This window comes from Myotis nattereri, assembly GCF_964212035.1.
Source record: "Myotis nattereri genome assembly, chromosome: 12".
Lineage (NCBI taxonomy): Eukaryota > Metazoa > Chordata > Mammalia > Chiroptera > Vespertilionidae > Myotis > Myotis nattereri.
The window spans coordinates 5,320,340-5,343,516 of record NC_138087.1 but is presented as its reverse complement, the minus strand read 5'-3'; the positions used below and the strand labels follow the sequence as shown (position 1 = coordinate 5,343,516).

The window sequence follows — 23,177 nt, the reverse complement described above, 5'->3', positions numbered from 1 at the left end:
CGCCCCACCCAGGCTTTTGCGTATGAATGCCCTGGCCCTTTGCAACCTGAAAATTACCTAACAAATTACAGCTGGGCCAGACAGACCCAGAACTTCCAAGAGAAGGCCCAAGGCCATGCAGCAGCTTGCACTGCTTCACAGCTGGGCCTCATCTGGGCACCTCCAAACTCCAAAAGAGGAAGGGGATTCTGCAGATCTTTCCATAGCTCCTGCTGGGTAACCTCAGGCAGAGACTAAATTAGCACCTCCTTAGATCCAAGAGCCAGTGTACCCAGTGGTCAGAGTGGGACCATCCAGATTACAACTCCTCAGATCCATAAGGGACACACTCAGGGGGCAGACTCAGTGAGCACCAAAGCCCCACTGAAGCAAGTCTTGCCCCAGAAGGGTGTCTTCAGCACAGAAGTTCTCCCACGGCAGACACAGCTGATTCTCACTGCCAATTGGCCTGGAGGTCAATTCCTCCCAGTGGTACCTACAACAATCAAGGCATAACTACAAGACTGTGCACAAAGCCCACAAGGGGGTGCACCAAGAGTGTCCACCTCAGGTAACTGGGGAGGCTGAACCACTGGGCCCTATAGGACACCTAGCACACAAAACCACTCTACCAACACAGGGAAGCATAAAAAAATGCGGAGACAAAGAAACAGGTCACAAATAACAGAAATGGAGGAAAGCAAACGACTGGATATAGAGTTCAAAACCACGTTTATAAGGTTTTTCAAGAATTTTATGGAAACCGCCGATAAATTTAGTGAGACCCTGGAGGATATGAAAAAAGACCAACTAGAAATTAAGCATACACTGACTGAAATAAAGAATAATATACAGAGATCCAACAGCAGACAAGAGGTTCCCAAGAATCAAGTCAAAGATTTGAAATACGAAAAAACAAAAACTACCCAACCGAAGAAGCAAAAAGAAAAAAGAATCCAAAAATATGAAGATAGTGTAAAAAATATGAAGATAGTGCCTCTGGGACAACTTCAAGTGTACCAACATCAGAATTATAGGGGTACCAGAAGAAGAGAGGGGGCAAGATATTGAAAACCTATTTGAAGAAATAATGACAGAAAACTTCCCCTACCTGGTGAAAGAAATAGACTTACAAGTCCAGGAAGCGCAGAGAACCCCAAACAAAAGGAATCCAAAGAGGACCACACCAAGACACATCATAATTAAAATGACAAGAGCAAAAGACAAAGAGAGAATCTTAAAAGCAGCAAGAGAAAGACAGTCAGTTACCTACAAGAGAGTACCCATATGACTGTCAGCTGATTTCTCAACAGAAACCATGCAGGCCAGAAGAGAGTGGCAAGAAATATTCAAAGTGATGAATAGCAAGAACCTATAACCAAGATTACTTTATCCAGCAAAGCTATCATTCAGAATTGAAGGTCAGATAAAGAGCTTCACAGATAAGAAAAAGCTAAAGGAGTTCATCACCACCAAACCAGCAATATATGAAATGCTGAAAGGTATTCTTTAAGAAGAGGAAGAAGAAAAAGGAACTCTTACCATTTGCCACATCATGGATAGAACTGGAGAGCATTATGCTAAGTGAAATAAGCCAGTCAGAGAAGGATAAATACCACATGATCTCAATCATTTGTGGAATATAATGAACAACATAAACTGATGAACAAGGACTGATCCAGAGACGGAGACGCATTGATTGGACGGTCGGGCCTTGGAGGGAAGGTAGGGGAGGGTGGAGGTAAGGGGGAAAGATCAACCAAACGACTTATATGCAAACATATAGGCCTAACCAATGAACACGGACAACGGGGGAGTGAGGGCATGAGCGGGGAGGGGGCGGGGGGGGGGGGGGTATGGGTAACGTGGGGATAAGGGATAAGGACACATATGTAATATCTTAATCAATAAAAAATATCTTTTAAAAAAAGAATAGCATTTGTATGGATTACTGAAGTAGAAACCTTAGTGGGCTACACACATTGATCTGGGCAGTCTTCAGTCTCAATGAGTTATGTTTTAATTTCTACCTATACAACCTATACACCCTAATCAGGATAAATACTCTTACAATGATATGGCTAATCATACAATTTTAACCTATTTAGGTACAACATGCCTGAAGTGTTCAATACTGCCATTAATTTCTTACAATATTACTATGATTTCATCATATACTAGTAAGATATCAATGTGCACATCATCAAATGAAGTCTACTTTTTAAATTAACAACTTCACAAAATGTGAATATCTCCAAATTCTCTGCATCAGACAAAGAGACAAACATTTCAGACTTAGATTTCACTATCAACGCTAGGAAACTGCTTCCCCCGTGAGGCTCCCACAAGCAGCAGCTGCCCTTTGTGCAGCAACAGAACCAGCACGCCGCTGCCCACCCCCCAAGCTCTGTCCCGGCAGAGCCACCAGAAACCTGGCGTGAGGCGGGGCGGGTGCGGGCAGCTCTCTGATCTTCCAAGAATAATGTGATGGCCAATCATTTGAAACTGAAGAAACCGTTTGGAAAAGCCTGGAGAGAGCACAGGACAGACACAGCGCCACCTGCCCCCCCACAGAGCAGAGAGGGCCGAGGAAGGACCAGACTGCAGAGCCACGATGGCGTTAGACTCTCCCCCAGAATGAGGCCTTTCAGGGACTACCTTTGGGCCTTAGGCCCTTTTTTAAGAACAAATCAAGATGGGCAGGAACAATTCATACCTCCACCGGGAATAATTGCCAACTTTGTCTCAACCAGGCCCATTTTGGCAGAGGAAGCTGAAAAGGAAGGAATAAAATTAAGTAACATCCACATAATCATATTCATTGATGATGACTTTAAAAAGTCAATAAACATGCTATAAATGCAGTAATCCCCTTTACCCACAATTTCTCTGCCCCTAGTTTCAGTTACCTGAAGACAAATGCTGTCCGAAAATATTAAATGGGATTCTGCAGAAATAAACAATTCCTCAGTTTTAAAATGGCATTTGTGCTGACGAGTGTGAGACCTCTCCATCCTGCTGCGCCCACCTGGGCTGTGACTCCTCCGGCTACGCAGTGTCTCAGGCCGCCCATGTGCCTGCTCATCAGTCGCTCAGCAGCCAGGAGGCCCTCAGAGTGAGTGCTCAAGGCACCCCCTTCTTTGAGAGCTTGTTTGGAGGTTCTAGCAGGGGAGCGCAGCTACTCGTATACCCTTGACCGAAGACCGGTCCTCTCCTGGCGGGGGGGGGGGGGGGGGGGGCGGGGGGGGGGGCGAGGTCATCCTCTTCTACCGAGCGCGCAGCTTTGGGAGGGACGCACATGGATCAGTGAGGGAGGAGGGGGACACCCGCCTAGCCAGCCAGATCAGCCGAATCAACCCTGGCGATCAATGGGGTGACAGATGTCGCAGCCAGATCGCCCTCACATTCGACACCCCCTTCTTTTACGTAGAAACAGCCCAAGTGCGGGAGTAGTGATGCTCACAATGTGGAATGCTGGAGAAGCCACAGTGCTTCCTTTCAGTGAGGAGTGTGTGTAAAGGGAAAAACATGGTATGACACAGGGCTCAGTACCACCCAAGCTTCCAGGCCTTCCCTGGGGTCTTGGAATGTAGATCCCTGGAATAAGGGAGAACAACTATATTCTGTTTACTAATTAAATGTGTCACGAATCCTTTTATCACTTCAGAAGGCATTTGGTTATGAAAATAAGTAACACTCTAAACTATATACAGGGTAGGGCAAAAGCAGTTTTACAACTGTATGTGAAACAGTTTATTCTGATATTATTATTTCTTTATTATGTTGCTTTCCATACGAATAACTGTAAACCTACTTTTGCCCCACACTGTACATTAAGAGACTCAAGCATTTTCTGCTAGAAGCTGCTTGGCAGAGAGTAATTTTTGATGCCGAAAGACCAAGGTGGTAACTACTGGTACACAATGTGGCCTGACGCTGCCAAGCCATCTGAAGGCGTGGCTCCGGTCATCACCAGGAATGAGGAGAGGGGCTGTGCCGACGAGTAAGAACCCTTCAGCGGGGACAGTTCTCCAGGTCAGGCCGCTCCATGTATCCTGCCGGACACAGCACTTTCAAGGCCAGGGGGTTTTACTCTCCTGCACTGGAGAGTGTTTGTTTTAGGGCTACTTTCAAACACCCTGACTGTCCCTTTACCTGCATCTCCAAAAGCACTGGGACGCGTCCCAGATCCTAGTTCCCAGAAGCTGCATTCTTTCAGAAATGGGTTTCATGCGCCTTAGCTGCGCCACTTCATTTCAGACAAGAGAGAGATCCAAAATAAAGAGGAAAGGGGGAAGGTGTGCATGGACTAGCAACTGCAAATCCCAAGAAAGTTACCATAAAATTCTGAAAAACACAATTCACGGACTCTATGTTTACCAGGCAGCTCCACCAGAAGGAACAGTGGGAACTGGGAGAAAAGTGAACTACTTCCTGCCTGCTTCCTCCAGTCCCTGGTCCCGGAGCCGAGGGAGCAAGGACCAGCTCTGCCATAGGTCAGGAGGCTGTAGGGGACAGGGCCAGGTGCGGTGCTCTGGCAGGCTGGCAGGCGTGAGGGCTGACACCAGACTGCCTGGTTCCGATCCCAGTTCAGTCACTGATCTGGGGCTGGTTCCTCCACCCCTCTGCCCGGCTTCCCCAAGCCCCACAGAGTACTCATCTCTTCAGGCTGTTGCGAAGATGAAGCGAGTTACCACACGTCAAGTGCTGAGAAGGAAGCTGGGCACCAAGTCAACACTCAGCACATGGCTGGCACTAATAGTTTTCATTATTCTTTTCACAGTCACCTCATCCAATCCTCAGTAAACCGCCAGGAAGAAAGTGAAGCCCCAGGAGATGAAGTTATTATTTCTATAGCTAACGGTAACTAAGTGCATGGACTAGACACATGCCACAGGTAAACTCACTCAATCTTCACAACTGCAACCGTGACTTCCCCCAATTCAGAGGAGGAAACTGGTCAAAAAGGGCAGGACCTAAGGTTCACATTCAGTTGTGTCTGACCCAGTTCCTGTTCTCCGTTCCTGCTGATGAGAGTGAACAAGAGACTATAGACAACGGTTTTCTTCACTGGAATCTGAAGCACTTCATTAAGTCCAACAGGTGATTTTTTTTTCTAAATATTCTACTCAACAACAGGAAAAGAATGAAATATTTGGAATTTTCTGGAGACTAAGAAAAAACACGCCTCATTTTAAAAATGTTATATTAATAGGATGATTCTCACCTGCCACGCGTATGTCACATGCTAATGCCAGTTCCAGACCACCACCTAAAGCGAGTCCGTCCAGGGCAGCGATTGTCGGCACTGGCAGGTTCGCTGCAATAGAAAGAAGGGCGTCATGCCTCTTTAGTAAGTTACCTTACTGTGTAATTGATCTTAGATTTTCTCCTGTAAATATATTTTTAAATGGGCTATTACATATAGAATTTTGTGTCCCTTTTGCCTTTAACAAAATATCATTTCCTTCATTGTTGTCCCATCATATAAATATGCAATAGTACCTTTAAATCTTCCCATATTATTGAGATACTTTCATAAATACTTTTTGTTGAATCAACAAATTCAGACAGATTTCAAGTCTAAAGAATTAGTCCATGACCCTCCATGGGCTCCCTTGTGCTGAGGACGACCCTCTCATTGTAAGAAGTAACCATCTCCTCCAACAAGACAGAAGCAGCCCACGTGGCTCGGGGGCATCAACAAACACACTCGCTCTGTCCTTAGTCACCAGCACAATGCGCAGCCGCTGGGAGGTCACCGGGCTCCACCTCATGCCACACTTCAGACGAACGAAGCTCTGAGAAAGCTCCGGAAGCCTACCCACAAGCATGATGGGGAAAAGGTCAGCCAGTCACAGAACACAAACCAGACGCTCCTGAGTGCAGAAACAGCATGGTACTGACTGAGACCATTGTACAGTTAAATACTCAGATTTCATTTCCATAACTGCATGTGGTGTCTGACGTGGGAATGTGAGCTGGGCGACCTGGCGAGGCACGGAAAAGGAAAGCTGCTCACTTCTAGACAAGACGCCACCAGCGCCAGCACCTCAAGGGAACTGACCCCGGAATATTTTCTTCTCAAGCTTAAACCTTCGCTCATGACCCCAGAGCAAAAGACACTGACACTTGCTACCAAGATTCATAAAAGCATTCTATTTTTCAATGCAAAGCTTCACATTTCCATAGTCAAAAATAACACAGGAAGGGTTCTGCTTCTTAGGACGTGGCATTAAGAGGCACCATCTCAACTGTCCTCACCACAGAAGAGAGCCGTGTGACCTGACAGAGGTGTCAGCTAAGCTGTGGTGGTCATCACACTGCAATATTTAAATATAGCAACTCAACAAATAGACACCTTCAGCTTATAGAATGTTATATGTCCATTATACCTCAAGTAAAAAGTAAAATAAAAGCAGGTAAAATAAAAAGGTACCATCCCTAAAAATCTCTCTCCCACAGGCATGTGAAATTCCACAGACCAAAAGGCTCATCCCTCGAGGCCTTGAAAACATACAAATGTGCTGAAGTGCAGAGACTTCAGGCCTCAGGCTTCTTCTAGGAGCAAAGCCTGCGGAGGCTGGGAGCAGCATGCCCGGCCTGGCACAGCACGGCCCTGTCTGCACCCTCGCAGCACAGCAGGCCGTGGGGCCTGAACGGGCAGCTCAGAGCCCATGGGGCTCCCTCCCTGTGATGTGCTTTAGACCTCGGTGAAGAAACGAACAGAAAGCCAGGTTTACAGAGTGTGAGTTTAATGAAAAAACACAACAATGTCTTGGTTCATTTATCTGACAAAAAGGAAGAAAAATCAATAAACAAATATAATGGCAACTTAATCTGAGTGGCTCCCAAGGTCATCTCCAGTCACTACAAATAAAATGGCATGACTTTGTTCCATCTCTCACCAGACTCCTTCCCCACTATGACCTCCCCAATCTCATCTCTCCCCTCAAAACCCGCCCCTAGGCCTCGCTGTGGCCTCAGCTCGTCTACCTCTAAGCTTCTGGGCCCACTCCCACTTACCTCCCCTCACAGCTCTAGTCCTACTGCAACTTCTGATACTGTGCTTGCTCCGCTTACCAGTGACACCATGAGACTGTCCCATAACCAATGGGCATCACCTGGTCCCCAGTAAACTGAAGATCAGAGACATTCGCCTTGGAAACTCCTCCTTGAACACACTCTTCATCTGCCTGCTAGGGCCCTCCCTCGTCTTTCCTGCCTTCCCATCTCCCTCTGGTTAGGTCTCAGCCTTCCTCCCCTCTCAATAGGGCTCTACCAGGAGGTCTCATTCCCACCCTAATTTTTACCCCCTTTTTAAATACCAACAATGTCCCAATTTCTACCCAAACGTCTCTCTAAACTGAATCTCCATGGCCACCTGCTTGTAAGACATCTCCACTGAAAAGCTTTATCGTGCTCAAACCAACTTCTTACCAATCCTTCTTCTAGCGTCTATATCACATTTGGTAGCACCTCCATCCATGTTACCCAAGCAGGCACCCTGAAGACCTCCCGGTGTCCTCCTTTCCAATGCCTTGCACCCTACTGCTCTCTGAGTCCTGTCCACCAGCTCACACATCTGCAGTCCCCCTCCCTTTCCAAAGCCAGGGTCCCGGGTACCTCATTTCTCACCAGCAGGAAGTCTCAAACTGACCTTCCTGCAATTTTCCCCTTCATATTTCCTGCCAGATAATCTTCCTAAAGTGCAGACATAGTTATGCTATCCCACTATTTAAACCTGAAAACTGACCGGGCCGGTGTGACTCAGGGGTTGAGTGTTGACCTATGAACGGGTCACGGGGTGATTAACTGTCAGGGCACACGCCTGGGTTGCAGGCTCCATCCCCAGCAGGGGGCATGCAGGAGGCAGCCGTCATCATTGATCTTTCTCTCTCTCCCTTCCTCTCTGAAATCAATAAAAATACATTAAAAACAAAACAAAACAAAACAAAACCTGTACAATGGTTTATTCCACATTGAGGATAAAAAGGGAGAAACCTCATAGCACAGCACAGGAAGCACCTGATGAACTCAGTTCTGTCCACCTGCACAACCTCCTCTCCAAGCTCAGACACCTGCTCTGTGCTTCAGCCCCAACTACTTACAGCCCCCAGAAGGCATTTCCATCCACGGCTGTGCACAAGCCGCGCTCTGCCTGGAATGCCTCGCTAGCCCCTGCTGCCTTTCGAGGCATTGCTCCTCCAAGTCCCTCCTGCCGTGCTTCCATGGCACTCTGTGCACACTTCCTCTCAGCAGCCAGCTCATGGCCATTCTGAAACAAAGGCCAGTGACGTCACACCAATGGTGGTCAGCAGGGTGCTTCTTACCACCCGGGACAAACCACAAGGTTTTTCACTGCTTCTGCTGTCTCCCTTATGCTGAACCTGGTATTCTCCCTACTTTTCTTTTTATTAATAACTTCTTTCACTTAATATTTTTAAATGGCATGAATATCAGCAGGCTACAGAGCTACGGAAAAGAAACGGCAGCATTCCTAAGCTTTCAGAGGAACAGGAGGGAAGGGCGGGTATTCTCTCCTTGCTGTGGGAAAATGCTGGCATGGGGAGTGCTAAAGGCACTCAAATATCTGTTGCAAGCTGACTCTTCTTAGAAAGAGAGATAACAAAAGTGAGTTTTAAAGGGCCCCCAAACGCAAACTCAGGCCTGAAATATGTGTACTACTAAGTTGCATTTCTGAAAATTCCAACCCATCTAATATAATAATAGAGGAATATGCAGGTTAGCCGGGACGCCGTAACATCACGACCGATCTACAAGGGGCAGAGAGCTACAGGAGGATGGGGAAGAGAGCTACGAGCACACGAATTCGTGCACAGTGCTATTAATAGTAAATAAATAGGAACAAATTGATGTGATATATATGGAAAGGGGATTTTTCTTCACATCGAATTGTGCACTGATAATAAAGACTAAGTAGAAGGGCTGAAGGAATAAATCGGCTGTAAATTACAAAAGTGATGTTCCATACCTTCCTAAGCCTTGAAGCACAACAGAAAGAACACGGGAAGTTTACAATTCTTGGTCATTTACAATGTTCTTAACACTGCAACTCAGAGGGACAAATGCCTCAAAAAGAATTGGCAAGGCTTCACTCTCCATTTTGATTAGTATTCTCACATCAATATACTTACAAATATCACAGTTAGCCGACAGAAAGTTTAAAACTTTTATTCTAAAAAATATAGTCATTAAAAAATTTTACTGTACATAAAAAACACAAATAAAATTAGTTAAATGCCCTCCCTTCCCCATCACTGTGAAAGTTACTATAAGCTAACCTTATGCTGATAAAACAAATGATGTGGAAGGTAGCAGGTTCTACATAACTTAGAGTATGGGATTTACATGATGGAGTGATAGAAAATGAGTAGAAATAAACAAATGCAAATATGCTGATCTGGGAAGTGAGGGGGCAGGAGTGACTGAAATGAATCTTCTCATTGCTTAAGTGTTCTTAATTTTGAAATCAGAGAATATAACACTTTTTCCTCCACATACTTAAACTTTTGGAAGTAATAAAATTTTCAAGCTGCTGTAGGTCAGTGGTTAGAGCACTGGCCTGTGCACCTTGCAGGCTCGAATCCTGGTCAAGGGCACATACCTGGGTTGCAGGTTTGATCCTCAGCCCTGGTAGGGGTACATGCTAGAGGCAACCAATCGATGTATCTCTCTCACATTGATGTTTCTCTCCCCCCCTCTCTCTCTCCCACCCCAACCTCCCACCCTCTCTAAAAATCAATGGGAAAATGTTTTTAAATTTGACAGTTAAGACCTTAAGAAATTTTCTCAAGAGGATAGAAGTTTTTAAAATTATAACTTATATGAAATACATAATACAAAATGACAAGAAATGTGGGGGTCCTTATAAAAAAAAAGGAAATTAACACACTCAAATCATTAAATAAACTACGTGGTACTTTCAAATATTAATTAACATAAATTAACATTGTACAAATCATTTAAATACATTTTTCCTCCTAAAGAATTATTTAACAATACAGCTTAGTATTCAATGAGCTATTGAAATTCAACCATTTTAAAAGATTATGAATCCTGAAATTATACATTATCCTAATATTTCTCTGATTTTCTTTCTTTTTAAAAAATTAATTATTTAATTACAGTTGAAAGATGTTTTTCTTAGTAAATTTTTTTCAGGAAAATATGAGTCATCTCAAAACACGTTAGTTTCATAGTTAACAACTGGGTTTTATAGCTCGTATTTCTACCTGGGAGCATTTAATAATCTTAGTGAAAACTCAATAAAGCATACCGTTAGGAAGGCAGGTTATCAGTTTCAAAGAACTGAGAAATATCAAAATGGCAGTTGTATAGGAAAGAGTGAACTGAATGAAAGAGGGCCTGCCAGGAGCAAAGGCCCTCCCAAAGGCAATAGGAAGAAAGTGTGACTCAACGTTATGCAACCAACAGGATCAGATGCTATTTTTGAGTGCAGTACTAGGAAGTAAGCCAGGTATGACAAAGAAGACAATAATCCTTTGAAATGCTCCTAAAAATATAAAGCAAACAATGAAAGTTTTGCTATTTTAAAAAGAAAATAAAAGAGGTGCAAGGGGAGGCTCTGGTCTATTCAGGGGTTTGCAGGACACCCACGGGGAAGATAGCTGAGGCCAGAAAACCATGAATGTGGGGAAAAGGAAAGACAGGGTCTGCTTTCAACTCTGAGGTACAATACATAATGTAAGTTTTTGGATGTTTCTAAAAATATAAACAGGCTAATTGCTACAAAAAAATTGCTAGTGTCAGTCATGATTTTTAAATTTGGTTTTGTTTAAAGCAGTGGTCGCCAACCTTTTGGACCATACGGACCACCAGTGGTCCAAGGACCACCAGTTGGCGACCACTGGTTTAAAGAATAGTGTTCTTATACAAAACTGAAAAATCAATATTTCAAAAGAAATGCCCTTATAGTATACTGGTAGTCTAACTTTATTGGAATCATTCAAGAATAGAAACAAAATCAAGATTAGCTGAAAACTAAATGGTGATGGACAGATACTTCATTTGAACATACAATACAGTGTACAGATAATGTGCTGTAGAATTGTGAATCTGAAATCTATCATATTTTGTTAACCAGTGTCACCCAAAAAAATTCAATTTAAAAAAAGACTTAAGCTCTGTCTGGTGTGGCTCAGTTGTTTGGGTGTTGTCTTGTGCACTGAAAGGTTTGCTGGTTCAATTCCTGATCAGAGCACATGGGCTTGATCCCCAGGTGCCAGGCGTTCAGGAGGCAGCAGATTGATGTTTCACTCTCACATCAATGTTTTATTCTCACATCGATGTTTCTTTCTTTCTCTTTCTCTCTCTCTCTCTCTTCTCTCTCTCCTCTCTCTCTCTCTCTCTCTCTCTCTCTCTCTCTCTCTCTCTCTCTCTCTCTCCCCTCTCTTCCTAAAAAAAGTCAATTAAAAAATCTTAAAAAACATTGATGTGAGAGAAACAGGGCCCAGGCTGGGGAGGAGCCTACAACCAAGGTATTTTCCTTGACCGGAATCGATCCTGGGACTCTTTGGTCTGACTTCTATCCACTGAGCCGAACAGGCTAGGGCTACAGCCACTTTTTACAACATTCCTCAGATAATGAGTTTTGTCCAAACCCAGTAAAAATCCAACCAGGATGCCCTGGCTGGGTGGCTTAGTTGGTTGGAGTGTTGTCCCCTACACCTAAAGGTTGCAGGTTTGATCCCCAATCAGGCACATGTGGGAGGCAACTGATCTCTCTCACATGGATTTTCTCTTTCTTTCTCTCTCCCTTCCTCCCTCTCTAAAAATCAATGAACAGAAAAACATCAATGAGGATTAAAAATGGCAGCAAAGTGGATGCTGCACAGACATGCTCCCAGGAACAAACTGGTATTACAACTAAAATATAGAAAAACTTCCTGACTAATCAATGGAAAACTCGCAGGAGAAAATCCTGATACCCGAGGACTGAATGTGGAGACCACGAAGAGAAAGGTAGGAGGGGCGGAGGCACAAAAGGGCTGGCAGGGCACCCACAGACAGCAACTTAAGTCTTGGAGAGATACCGCAGCTGTGGGGGGTTGCCACTGAGAACTGTGGGATCTAACACCGAACCTGGGCACCCCAGTAGAGAGCACCAGAACTGAGAAGGGTACTCACATAAAACTGGCTATGAAAAGCAGTGAGGTGCTGTCTGCTAGGGAGTAACAGCTGAAAATTTAGGCACTCTCTTAAAGGGCCAACGCACTAAACTCCCTGTGGAGCCACCCACATTGTGCTCCAGCAGAGGGAGGGTGAAGCAGACTAAAGTTGTGAGAGTAGAAGCCAGGACTAGGGACTCAGGGGATAGAGCTCAGAAGGCAGACACCACAACTTTCCTAGGCTGAGTCATTCCCTCATGCTGCAGAGGACATCTTTCCCACATAGACATCTGCCTCTCCTGGGGGGAAGACAGTTGACACACCCTATTGGAAAACACCTTGTCCTGAGGCCACCTAAGAGATTAAAAGTAACAATTAGCCTCCAGGCAGAAGGAGGCTAATTTCAACTGCCCCACCCTGTTGAAAAAAAACTCTGGCTACACCTGAGGACAATTGCCTGGGGAGCAATTCAAGACGGAATCCTATCAGTCTGTAGGCAGAGGCAGTCTCTGGAGGCTTTGAGTCTTTGCCTGATCTAATTAGTCAGAAACAGCCTTTAACAGTCTTGCACTAGAGATTGAGAGGTGTAGAGGCTCCACCTAATACATACTCACAAACCCAAATGGGAAATGAAGAGACAAAGAAACAAACCCCAAATGAAAGGATTAGAGAATTCTCCAGAAGAAGAGATAAATGAAGCAGAGATAAGAAATTTATCCAAATCAGAGTTCAGAATAATGATGGTAAAAATGCTCAACAGCATGAAAAAAGATATAATAACTATGAAAAAAAGAACAGTTTAAGATAAAGAATGGTGTAACACAAATAAAGAACACACTGGAAGGAATACACAACAGATTAGGGGAAGCTGAGTTTTGAATCAGTGAATTAGAAGACAGAGTTGAAAATACCACTCAATTAGAGAACCAAAAAGAAAAAAAAAAAACAATTAAAAGACAGGAGGACAGCTTAAGGGAGCTGTGGCACAATGTGAAACGTAACAATATTAGAATAGCAGGTGTGCAAGAAGAGGCAGAAAGGCATAGAGAAGGTGTTTGGAGAAATAATGGCAGAAAACTTCCCTAACCTGGTAAAAGAAAGAGTCACATAAGAGCAGGAGGCACAGGGAACCCCAAACAAGAAGAACCCAAACAGGCCCACACCCAGACACATCATAATTTAAAATGTCAAAAATTAAAGACAGAGAGAGAATCTTAAAGGCAGTAAGAGAAAAGGAAACTGTTACCTACAAAGGAGTTCCCATAAGGCTGACACCTGATTTCTCAACAGAAACTCGACAGGCCAGAAGGGAATGGCATGAAGTGCTCAAGGTGATGGAAAGCAAGGATCTGAGACCAAGATTACTATATCCAGCAAGGCTGTCATTCAAAATAGAGTCAAATAAACAGCTTCCCAGACCAAAAAAAAAAGGCTAAAAGAGCACCTCACCACCAAGCCAGCATTACAAGAAATTCTAACATGATTGCTGTAATGAGAAAAAGAAACAGAGAAACCTAGCCTTAAAATGACAATAAATAAGTATCTATCAATAATAACCCTAAATGTAAATGGATTAAATGCTCCAATCAAAAGGCGGGTAGCTGAGTGGATACAAAAACATGACCCAAATATATGCTGTCTACAAGAGACCTACCTCAAAACAAAAGACACACACAGGATGAGAGTGAAGAGATGGAAAAAATTTTTCCATACAAATGGAAAAGATAAAAAAGCTGGAGTAGCAATAGTCATACCCAACAAAATAGACTTTAAAATGAAGGCCATCACAAGAGACAAGAAAGGTCACTACATAATACTAAAGGGATCAATCCAACAAGAGGTTATAACCCTGGTAAACATATATGACCCAATATAGGAGCACCTAAATACGGAAAAAAAACTTCTAGAGGACTTTAACAGAGAGATCAACAACAATACAGTTATAGTAGGGGACTTTACCATCCCTCTGACTTCACTGGATAGATCTTCCAAACAAAAACTTAACAAGGAAACAGAGACTCTATAAGGACACACTGGATCAGATGGATTTAATTGACATTTATAGACCATTTCACCCCAATAGAGCAGAATATACGTTCTTCTTAAGGGAAGAAGGATCAGTCACAAAGACAGACCACATGTTAGGACACAAAACAAGTCTCTACAAGTTCAAGAACACTGAAATCATATCAAGTATCTTCTCAGATCACAGTGGAATGAAATTAGAAATCAACTACAGTAAAAACGCCCCAAAACATTCAAACACATGGAGGCTAAATAGTATGTTATTAAACAACTAGAGGCCTGTTGCACGAAGAGATTTGTGCGATAGGCCTTCCCTTCCCCTGGCTGCTGGCACTGGTTTTCCTCCGGCACCCAGGACCCAGGCCTTCGCTCCGGACAGAGCCTTCAGTCTTCACGGCTCTGGACGGAGCCTTCAGTCTTCGCTCTGCCACTTCGCTCCTATGTATGCAAATTAACTGCCATCTTTGTTGGGTTAATTTGCATACTCTCCTGATTGGCTGGTGAGCATAGTGGAGGGGCAGTCAATTTACATGTTTGTCTATTATTAGGTAAAATGAATGGATTACCAATGAAATCAAGAAAGAAATCAAAAGCTTCCTGGAAACAAATGAAAATGAACACACAACAACCCAAAATCTCTGGGACACAGCAAAAGCAGCCCTGAAAGGGGAGTTCATAGCTCAACAGGCATACTTCAAAAAACAGGAAAAATCAGCAATAAACTATTTAACCCTACAACTTAAAGAACTAGAAAGAGAACAACAAGAAAAGCCCAGAGTAAGTAGAAAGAAGGAAATAATAAAGAGTAGAGCAGAAATAAATAACATAGAGACTAAAAAAACAATAGAAAAAAAATCAATGAAACCAAGAGCTGTATCTTTGAAAGGATAAACAAAATTGATAAACCATTAGCCAGACTCATCAAGAAACAAAGAAAGAAAACCTAAATAAATAAAATCAGAAACGAAAGTGGAGAAGTAGCCACTGACACCACAGAAATACAAAGGATTGTAAGAAAATACTATGAACTACTGGTATATGCCAACAAGCTGGACAATGTGGATGAAACAGACAAATTCCTAGAAAAATATAATCTTCTGAAACTAAATCAGGAAGAATCAAAAAAATCTGAATAGGCCAATAACAACTGATGAAAGAGAAGCAGTAATGCAAAAACTTCCACCAAACAAAAGCCCAGGTCCACGTGGCTTCACAGGGGAGTTTTATAAAACATTCAAAGAAGAATTAACATCATACTCCTTAAACTATTTCATAAAATCCAAGAGAAAGGAACACTTCCAAACTCTTTTTATGAGGCCAGCATTATCCTAATTCCAAAACCAGATAAAGACACTACAAAGAAAGAGAATTACAGGCCAATATCTCTGATGAACAGAGATGCTAAAATCATCGAACAAAATATTAGCAAGTCACATCAAGCAATACATTAAAAAGATTAGACACCATGACCAAGTGGGATTTATTCCAGGGATGCAAGGCTGGTACAATATGTGTAAATCAATAAATGTGATACATCACATATGAAATTGAAAATCAAAAATCACATGATCACATCAATAAACACAGAAAAAACATTCGACAAAATCCAACACCCATTTTTGATAAAAACTCTCAGCAAAGTGGGAATAGAGGGAGCATATCTCAACATGGTAAGGGCCATATATGACAAACCTACAGCCAACATCATACTCAATGGACAAAAACTAAAACCATTTCCTGTAAGAACAGGAACAAGACAGGGATGCCCACTTTCACCACTCCTATTCGACATAGTACTGTAAGTGCTAGCCATAGTGATCAGACAAGAAGAAATAAAAGGCATCCAAATTGGAAAAGAAGAAGTAAAACTGTCATTATTTGCAGATGACATGATATTGTATATAGAAAACCCCAAAGACTCCATAAAAAAACTACTAGACTTAATAAATGAATTAGGCAATGTAGCAGGATACAAAATTAACACCCAGAAATCTATGGCTCTTTTATATACCAATTAGTGGCCCAGTGCACGAAATTCTTGCACATTAAAAGGGGATTAATTCGAGGAAATATTTTAATATTGCTATTTGCCCTTTCTCTATAATAGAAGTCTCAGAGATTAAAGAAAATTAGTAAAATGTATATGAAAATCTTCCTCCTGTCAGAGTCTGGGGTGCACCACGGGACGCAGAGTCAAGTCTCCACTCACCTACGTGCGCCTTGAAATCACGTGAGACCCAGACCCGGCCAGCCCCACCCCCATTGGGCTAGATCCAGACCCAGCCAGTCCCACCCTTGTAAGCCCTGCCAGGTGTGGGGTGCAGCCGCAGGTCCCCTGGACCAGCATGAGGGCGGGGGGTGTGGCCTGGGGTCCCCCAGCCCAGGCCAGGGGGAGGGGCATGCCTTGAGGTCCCCCATCAAGCCCCAGCGGGCAGGGGACGCGGCCTGAGATCCCCTGTCAAACCCCACTGGGCGGGGGGCGCAGCCTCAGGTCCCCCGGCCTGGCACCAGGAGGGGGGCACAGTCTCAGGTCCCCCATCAAGCCCTGCCAGGAGGGGGGCACAGCCTCAGGTTCCATCAGGCCCTGCTGGGCGGGGGGGCGCGGCCTGAGGTCCCCCAGCCCATGGCAATGGGAGCAGCCTGAGGTCCCCCGGCCCAGCACTGGGGTGGGGAGGAGCACCTTGAGGTCCCCCGTCAAGCCCCACTGGACCAGGGGTGCAGCCTCAGGTCCCCCAGCCTGGCACCGGGGCGGGGGTTACAGCCTCAGGTTCCCTGGCCCAGTGCCGGGGGCATGGCCTGAGTCCCCCATCAAGCCCTACTGGGCGGGGGGCACACCTTGAGGTCTCCTGTCAAGCCCTACCAGGCGGGGGGCACACCTTGAGGTCTCCTGTCAAGCCCTGCCAGGTGGGGGGCACAACCTCAGGTCCCTTGGCCCAGTGCCAGGGTGGGGGGGCACATCCTGAAGTCCCCTGTCAAGCCTCGCTGGGTGGGGGGAGCAGCCTGAGGTCCCCTGGCCAGGCGCTGGGTGGGGGGGCGTAGCCTGAGGTCCCCCATCAATCCCTGCCTGGTGGGGGGGCGTGGCCTGAGGTCCCCTGTCCTAGCACCAGGGCAGGGGGAGCGGCCTGAGGTCCCTCTCAAGCCCCACAGGAAAGGGGGGCTGAAGGGGGCACAGCCTAAGGTCCCAGCTGATTGCTCGTTAAGGCTCATTACAGGAACTCGGCCTCTACTGTGGGTGCAGCCATCTTGTGTTACGGAAACCCCCCCTCCACTGTGGGCGCCACTATCTTTGTGGCAGAGTGACAGTCAATTTGCATATCCCCTCTTTATTATATAGGACTAGAGGCCTGGTGCATGAAAATCATGCACGGGTGGGGGGTCCTTCAGCCCGGCCTGCACCCTCTCCAATCTGGGACCCCTACACCTTTTTCTTATCTAGCTAACCTCTTCACATTTAAAAAAAATAACTGAAATACCACTTACTCTAGGAAATGCTCTTTGAACAAATCTCTTTACAATCTGTATTAAGTATTTTCATAGTATACCATTCTTTTTCTTTAGCAGCAACTTAGAGTGGATGCAATGTGCTTCTCATTCTTGCCTCTGAATTCTTTCTTGTTGCTCTTGTAATAGCAATAGCAAAATCCAATTTACATTTGCACTTCAAGGGCTTATATTTGGTTCAGTTTCTAGTTGGCTCCCTGCTTTTTTTTTTTAAGCAATAAATTTGGGTTGTGATAGTAAGCCTCACTTGTAATCAAGCCTGTAGGTCTCCCTATCTGAATATTTCTATAATGCCTATCACTTTAGCATACCAAAGATTGTGTTCATTTATAGAAAATAACACTAAATGTCACCTGATCATTTGATCTTCTAGTAATATTTTATAGCAAGATGTATTATTCTAGTAATTTAACTATTACAAAACTGAGGTGTGCAGAAATAAATCACACTGAACAATAAAGAATATCTCAAATATCAAAGCATAGTACATTTAGGGCCCCCCTTGTTCTGTGCCTCAAATATCATAGCATAGTACATTTGCCAATGTTATCTACGATAAGGGTTTAAGCTCCAAAATTTATAGGGAACTCATATAACTTAACAAAAGGAAGATAAATAATCCAATAAAAAAAAATGGGCAAAGGACCTAAATAGACACTTTTTGAAAGAGGACATAAGGAAGGCCAAGAGACATATGAAAACATGCACAAAGTCACTAATCATTCGAGAGATGCAAATCAAAACAACAATGTGGTACCATCTCACACCTGTCAGACTGGCTATCATCAACAAATCGACAAAGGACAACTGCTGGTGAGGATGTGGAGAAAAAGGAACCCTGGTGCACTGCTGGTGGAAATGCAGACTGGTGCAGCCACTGTGGAAAATAGTATGGAATTTCCTCAAAAAAATTAAAGATGGAACTCCCATTTGACTCAGTAATCCCACTTATAGGAATATATCCCAAGAAAACAGAAACGCCAATCAGAAAGGACATATGCATCCCTATGTTCATAGCAGCACAATTTACAATAGCTAAGATTTGAAATCAGCTTAAGTGCCCATCAGCAGATGAGTGGATTAGAAAACTCTGGTATATCTACACAATGGAATACTACGCTGCTGTAAAAAAGAAGGAATTCTTACCATTTGCAACAGCATGGATGGAGCTGGAGGGCATTATGCTAAGTGAAATAAGCCAGTCAGAGAAAGACAAATATCACATGATCTCACTCATTTGTGGAATATAATGAACAACATAAACTGATGAACAAAAGTAGAGCCAGAGAAAAAAATATTTTAGAATATAATAGAAGTAATCCTGTTATTTGCAGATTTTTAATATTTCCTACGACTTTTGTGATATTATACTATGTTAGTACAGTTTTGGTAATATTATTATATTTAAAATCTTTTTTTCTTGAAATATTAGTGTTTATTGCATGTAATATTATATTTAAAATTGTTTTTCTTGAAATATTAATGTTTACTGCAAGTAACATTATTATATTTAAAATCGTTTTTCTTGAAATATTGTTTATTGCATGTAACATTATTACATTTAAAATCGTTTTTCTTGAAATATTAATGTTTATTGCATGTAAATGGCTATTTTGTACCTACAATCTGGTAATAGATTTATTTTGTATATTGTAAAAAAAAAAAATTAAAAAATAAGTAAAATTTTTTTTAAAAGAATGCAAAAAAAAAAAAATCAATGACCATATCCTCTGGTGAAGATTAAGAAAAAACTCCAACCAGGGCATAACTAATTCCACTGGAGACTCTGCTCATTTTATCTACTTGGGAGAAAGTTCCAGGCAAATGAGGAAGACACCTTTAAAAAAAAAAATCTTAAAAAAAAAGACTTAATTGTAAGACCCAAAACCATAAAACTCCTAGAAGAACACACAGGCAGTAAACTCTCTGGCATGGCTCTAAGTAATATATTTTCTGATATATCTCTTCAGAGAAGGAGATATATAACAAAAGAAAAAATAAACAAATAAGACTACATCAAACTAAAAGTTTTTGCACAGCAAAGGAAACCCATCAACAAAACTCAAAAACAACCCACTGACTGGGAGAATGTATTCTTCAATGATACATCCAATAAGGGGTTAATATTCACATTTTATAATGAACTCATATAATTTATAATTAACACCAACTCCCCCCAACAAAACAAACTAATTTAAAAATGGGCACAGGACCTCAATAGACATTTATCCAAAGAAGACATACAGATGGCCAACAGACATATACTAGTAATAAGATGCTCAACATCACTAATTATCAGAGAAAGGCTAATTAGAACCACAATGAGATATTACTTCACACCTGTCAGAATGACTATTATCAATAAATCAACAAACAACAAATGCTAGTGAGGATGTGGAGAAAAAGGAACCCTCGTGTACTGTTGGTGGGATTGTAAATTGGTGCAGTCACTATGGAAAGCTGTATGAAAGTTCCTTAAAAAATTAAAATGAGAACTACCTTATGACCCAGCAATTACACCTCTGGGTGTAATCCAAAATACTAATTTAGAAAGATATATGTACTCCTATGTTCACTGAAGCATTATTTGCAATAGCCAAGATATGGAAGCAACCTAAGTGCCTATCAACAGAAGATTGGATAAAGAAGATGTGGTACATACATACCATGGACTATTCCTCCGCCAAAACAACAACAATGAACTCTTACCATTGCGACGACAGGGATGGACCTAGAGGGTATTATGCTAAGTGAAATAAGTCAGACAGAGAACAACAAACACCATATGATTTTACTTATATGTGGAACCTAAAGAACAAAATAAATGAACAAACAAAACAGAAACAGTCATGGATACAGAGAACGAACTGAGGGCAAGTTAAAAAACAGTCACAGGGGCCCTGGCTGGTGTGATCAGTGGTTAGAGTGCCAACCTGTGAACTGAAGGATTGGGGGTTCGAGTCCCAGTCAAAGGCACATAACTGGTTTGCAGGTTAGATACCCTGTGTGCAGAAGGCTACCAATCAACGTGTCTCTCTAACATTGATGTTTCTCTCTCTGTCTCTCTCTCCCTTCCTTCCTCCCTCCCTTCCACTCTCTCTAAAAATCAATGGGAAGAATAGCCTTGGGTGAGGATTAACAACAATAACAACAACAAACAGTCACAGGGCTATAAAGTACACGTAGGGAATACAGGCAATAATACTGTGAGAACTATGTAGGTGCCCAGTAGGTGCAGACTTATCAGGGGATCCCTTTGTAAATTACTCAAATGTCTAACCACTATGCTGTACACCTGAAACTAATATAAAGTAATACTGAGTGACAACTGTAATCAACAAAACTTTCTTTAAAAAGAAGTTAACTGAAAATACAATAAATTCCTAATTATCTCTAAGTTCAGTTAAAACTTTACCTTCAGCTAAATGTACTCTGCTCCACTCCCATTATCCATTTTCAAAGGAATTACAAAAGCCAAATAAAACTACCTGCCCCAAGTGGCTCAGCTCTCCAGGAGGTCCAGCCAAGCCACGGAGAAAGGAGCCCGCCTGGATGCCAACAAGCACGCCCACTTCATCTCCAAGACTGGCTGGCGGCCTGCAAGTGGGAGCACGGTTCCCGGGAGTCAGAAGAGTGACCACTGTGCGTGTGAACAGCTGCTTGATTTGTCTAAGCTTATCATTCACCTGCCTTTCTATATGGCTACTTATGCATCTAGAAAATACTAGAAAGTGCTTACTGTGTGTGCCACTATTCTCTGCACCTTACAAATACTATCCCCCCGCTCCTGCCAGCCTTATGACAGGGGAACTTTCCTGGCCTTTATTTTGCAGACGGAGGGGACACTGGGCAGAGAGGCTGCTGTTAAGTGCCTGGTCCGGCCACAACTGGAGCACAGGTGGTCTGGCTTCAGATCTTGTTCATAACCAGTGCTGCCTAAAACCAGTTCTCACCGCCAGGACCCAGAGCCCCTGAGGTAAGAGTCAGCATCGTAACCCATCCTACCATCTTCCCATCCTTCCATCCTCCCATCCACCCATCCTTCCATCCGTCCATCCTTCCCCAAGGGGCCACGGCTGTGTATCTGAGGACAGGGAGATGCTGCGTGCCCTCAGGAAGCCTGATGTGCGCGCTGGCTCTGTGCCCTGCGAATTCCTGGAGACTCAGAGTGACCCCACAGCTAAGTGAGTCCAACCAGGGGCATCTCAGGAACCGGGTGCAAGGCATCAGTCAGCTGACGGGGATACGGACTTGTGTTCTCCTGGGAACTGTAGATCCACTGTCCCCAGCACAGGACTGTATAGATTATGAAAGTAGGCAAGGCCAACCCCCGAGCATCCTCTTCCTACCAAAATTTGAGATTGATAAAGCCTCCTGGGAAAATGCAGAGAGGCCATGGGCGAAGGGAGCTCCACAGCTCCTGCTCGCAGCCCTGTCTGGAAGATGACGGTAAACGTACCTCCTTCACGGTCACTATTGCTCAAGAGGCAGCAAAGCTCCGGCGGCACTGCAAATGCTCCTGAGCATGGCCAATGCAGTTCATTCCATTTCTGATAAAAATGTAACACTAGAGGTAGTTTATTTTCACGTGGCAGGAAAAAATATATCATTACCTCCTGCTTCATTAGTCACAGGCTATTCAAAGTGTGAACAAGCAGCATTAGAGTCACCTGGAAAGTTGTTCAAATGTAGACTCCCAGGCCCACCCTGCCTCCTGGACCAGGATCAGCACTTTAACAAGACCCCCCAGGAGAAGGTCTGGACACCAGGAACCAGGACCTGATCACCTCCCCTCCCAGGGGGAGCGCTGACCCACCCACTGCACTAAGAGGGAGGAAAAACCGACCTGGGTGGGCTCCTGTGTAAAGAAACAAAAGTTCACACACATGTCTGCAGCAGCTGCATGTGCAGCTGACCAAGCTGCACCCCCCAAATGTCCCACACAACACCGTCCCACAATGAGACCCTGCTCAGCAGTAAAAGCAGCCAATACTCACACATGCTAGACATCGGTGAGCTCCAAAAAGAATACACTGACAGAAAGATAACATACAAAATAATCCACACTGTGTTCCATTTTTAAAATTCTTAAAATGGAAACTAGTCTCTAGTGAAAGAGAGCAACTGGGCAGTTGTCTGGGGAAAGTGGGGCAGGGACAGAAGAGAGGGATTGCCAAGGGTGCGGAAGCTTCTGGAGTGATGGACATGCTCACCCCATGACGGGTGATGGCCTCACCACTTAGCTACCACATGTACATGTCAGTACATACAATTCACGTATGTCAATTACACCTCAATCATGTTTTTAAAATTACATGACTTGATTAATATAAAAATGGTAAATCCAACAAAAGAAAACATTCTCATTTCCTGATTTTTTAAAAAGTGCATATTTTTATTGATTTCAGAGAGGAAAAGAGAGAAACATCAGTGATGAGAGAGAATCATTGATCGGCCGCCTCCTGCATGCCCCCAACTGGGGATGGAGCCCACAACCCCAGCATGTGCCCTGACTGGGAA

General features: G+C 43.6%; 1 protein-coding gene across 3 annotated transcripts in view; it reads right to left on the bottom strand.

The window, feature by feature from the left end:
* AUH (AU RNA binding methylglutaconyl-CoA hydratase) overlaps positions 1-23,177 on the bottom strand; it is a 183,828-nt gene that overhangs the window by 108,368 nt on the left and 52,283 nt on the right. For 2 of the 3 annotated variants that reach the window (XM_081104069.1, XM_081104071.1), the window contains 2 exons: positions 5,207-5,299; positions 2,696-2,752 (listed from right to left, as the gene is read on the bottom strand). The exons of the other annotated variant lie outside the window; for it this stretch is intronic. In XM_081104069.1, coding sequence (XP_080960195.1) covers positions 2,696-2,752; positions 5,207-5,299 — 150 coding nt within the window. The remainder of the gene's footprint in view (positions 1-2,695; positions 2,753-5,206; positions 5,300-23,177) is intronic. 3 annotated transcript variants of the gene reach the window in all.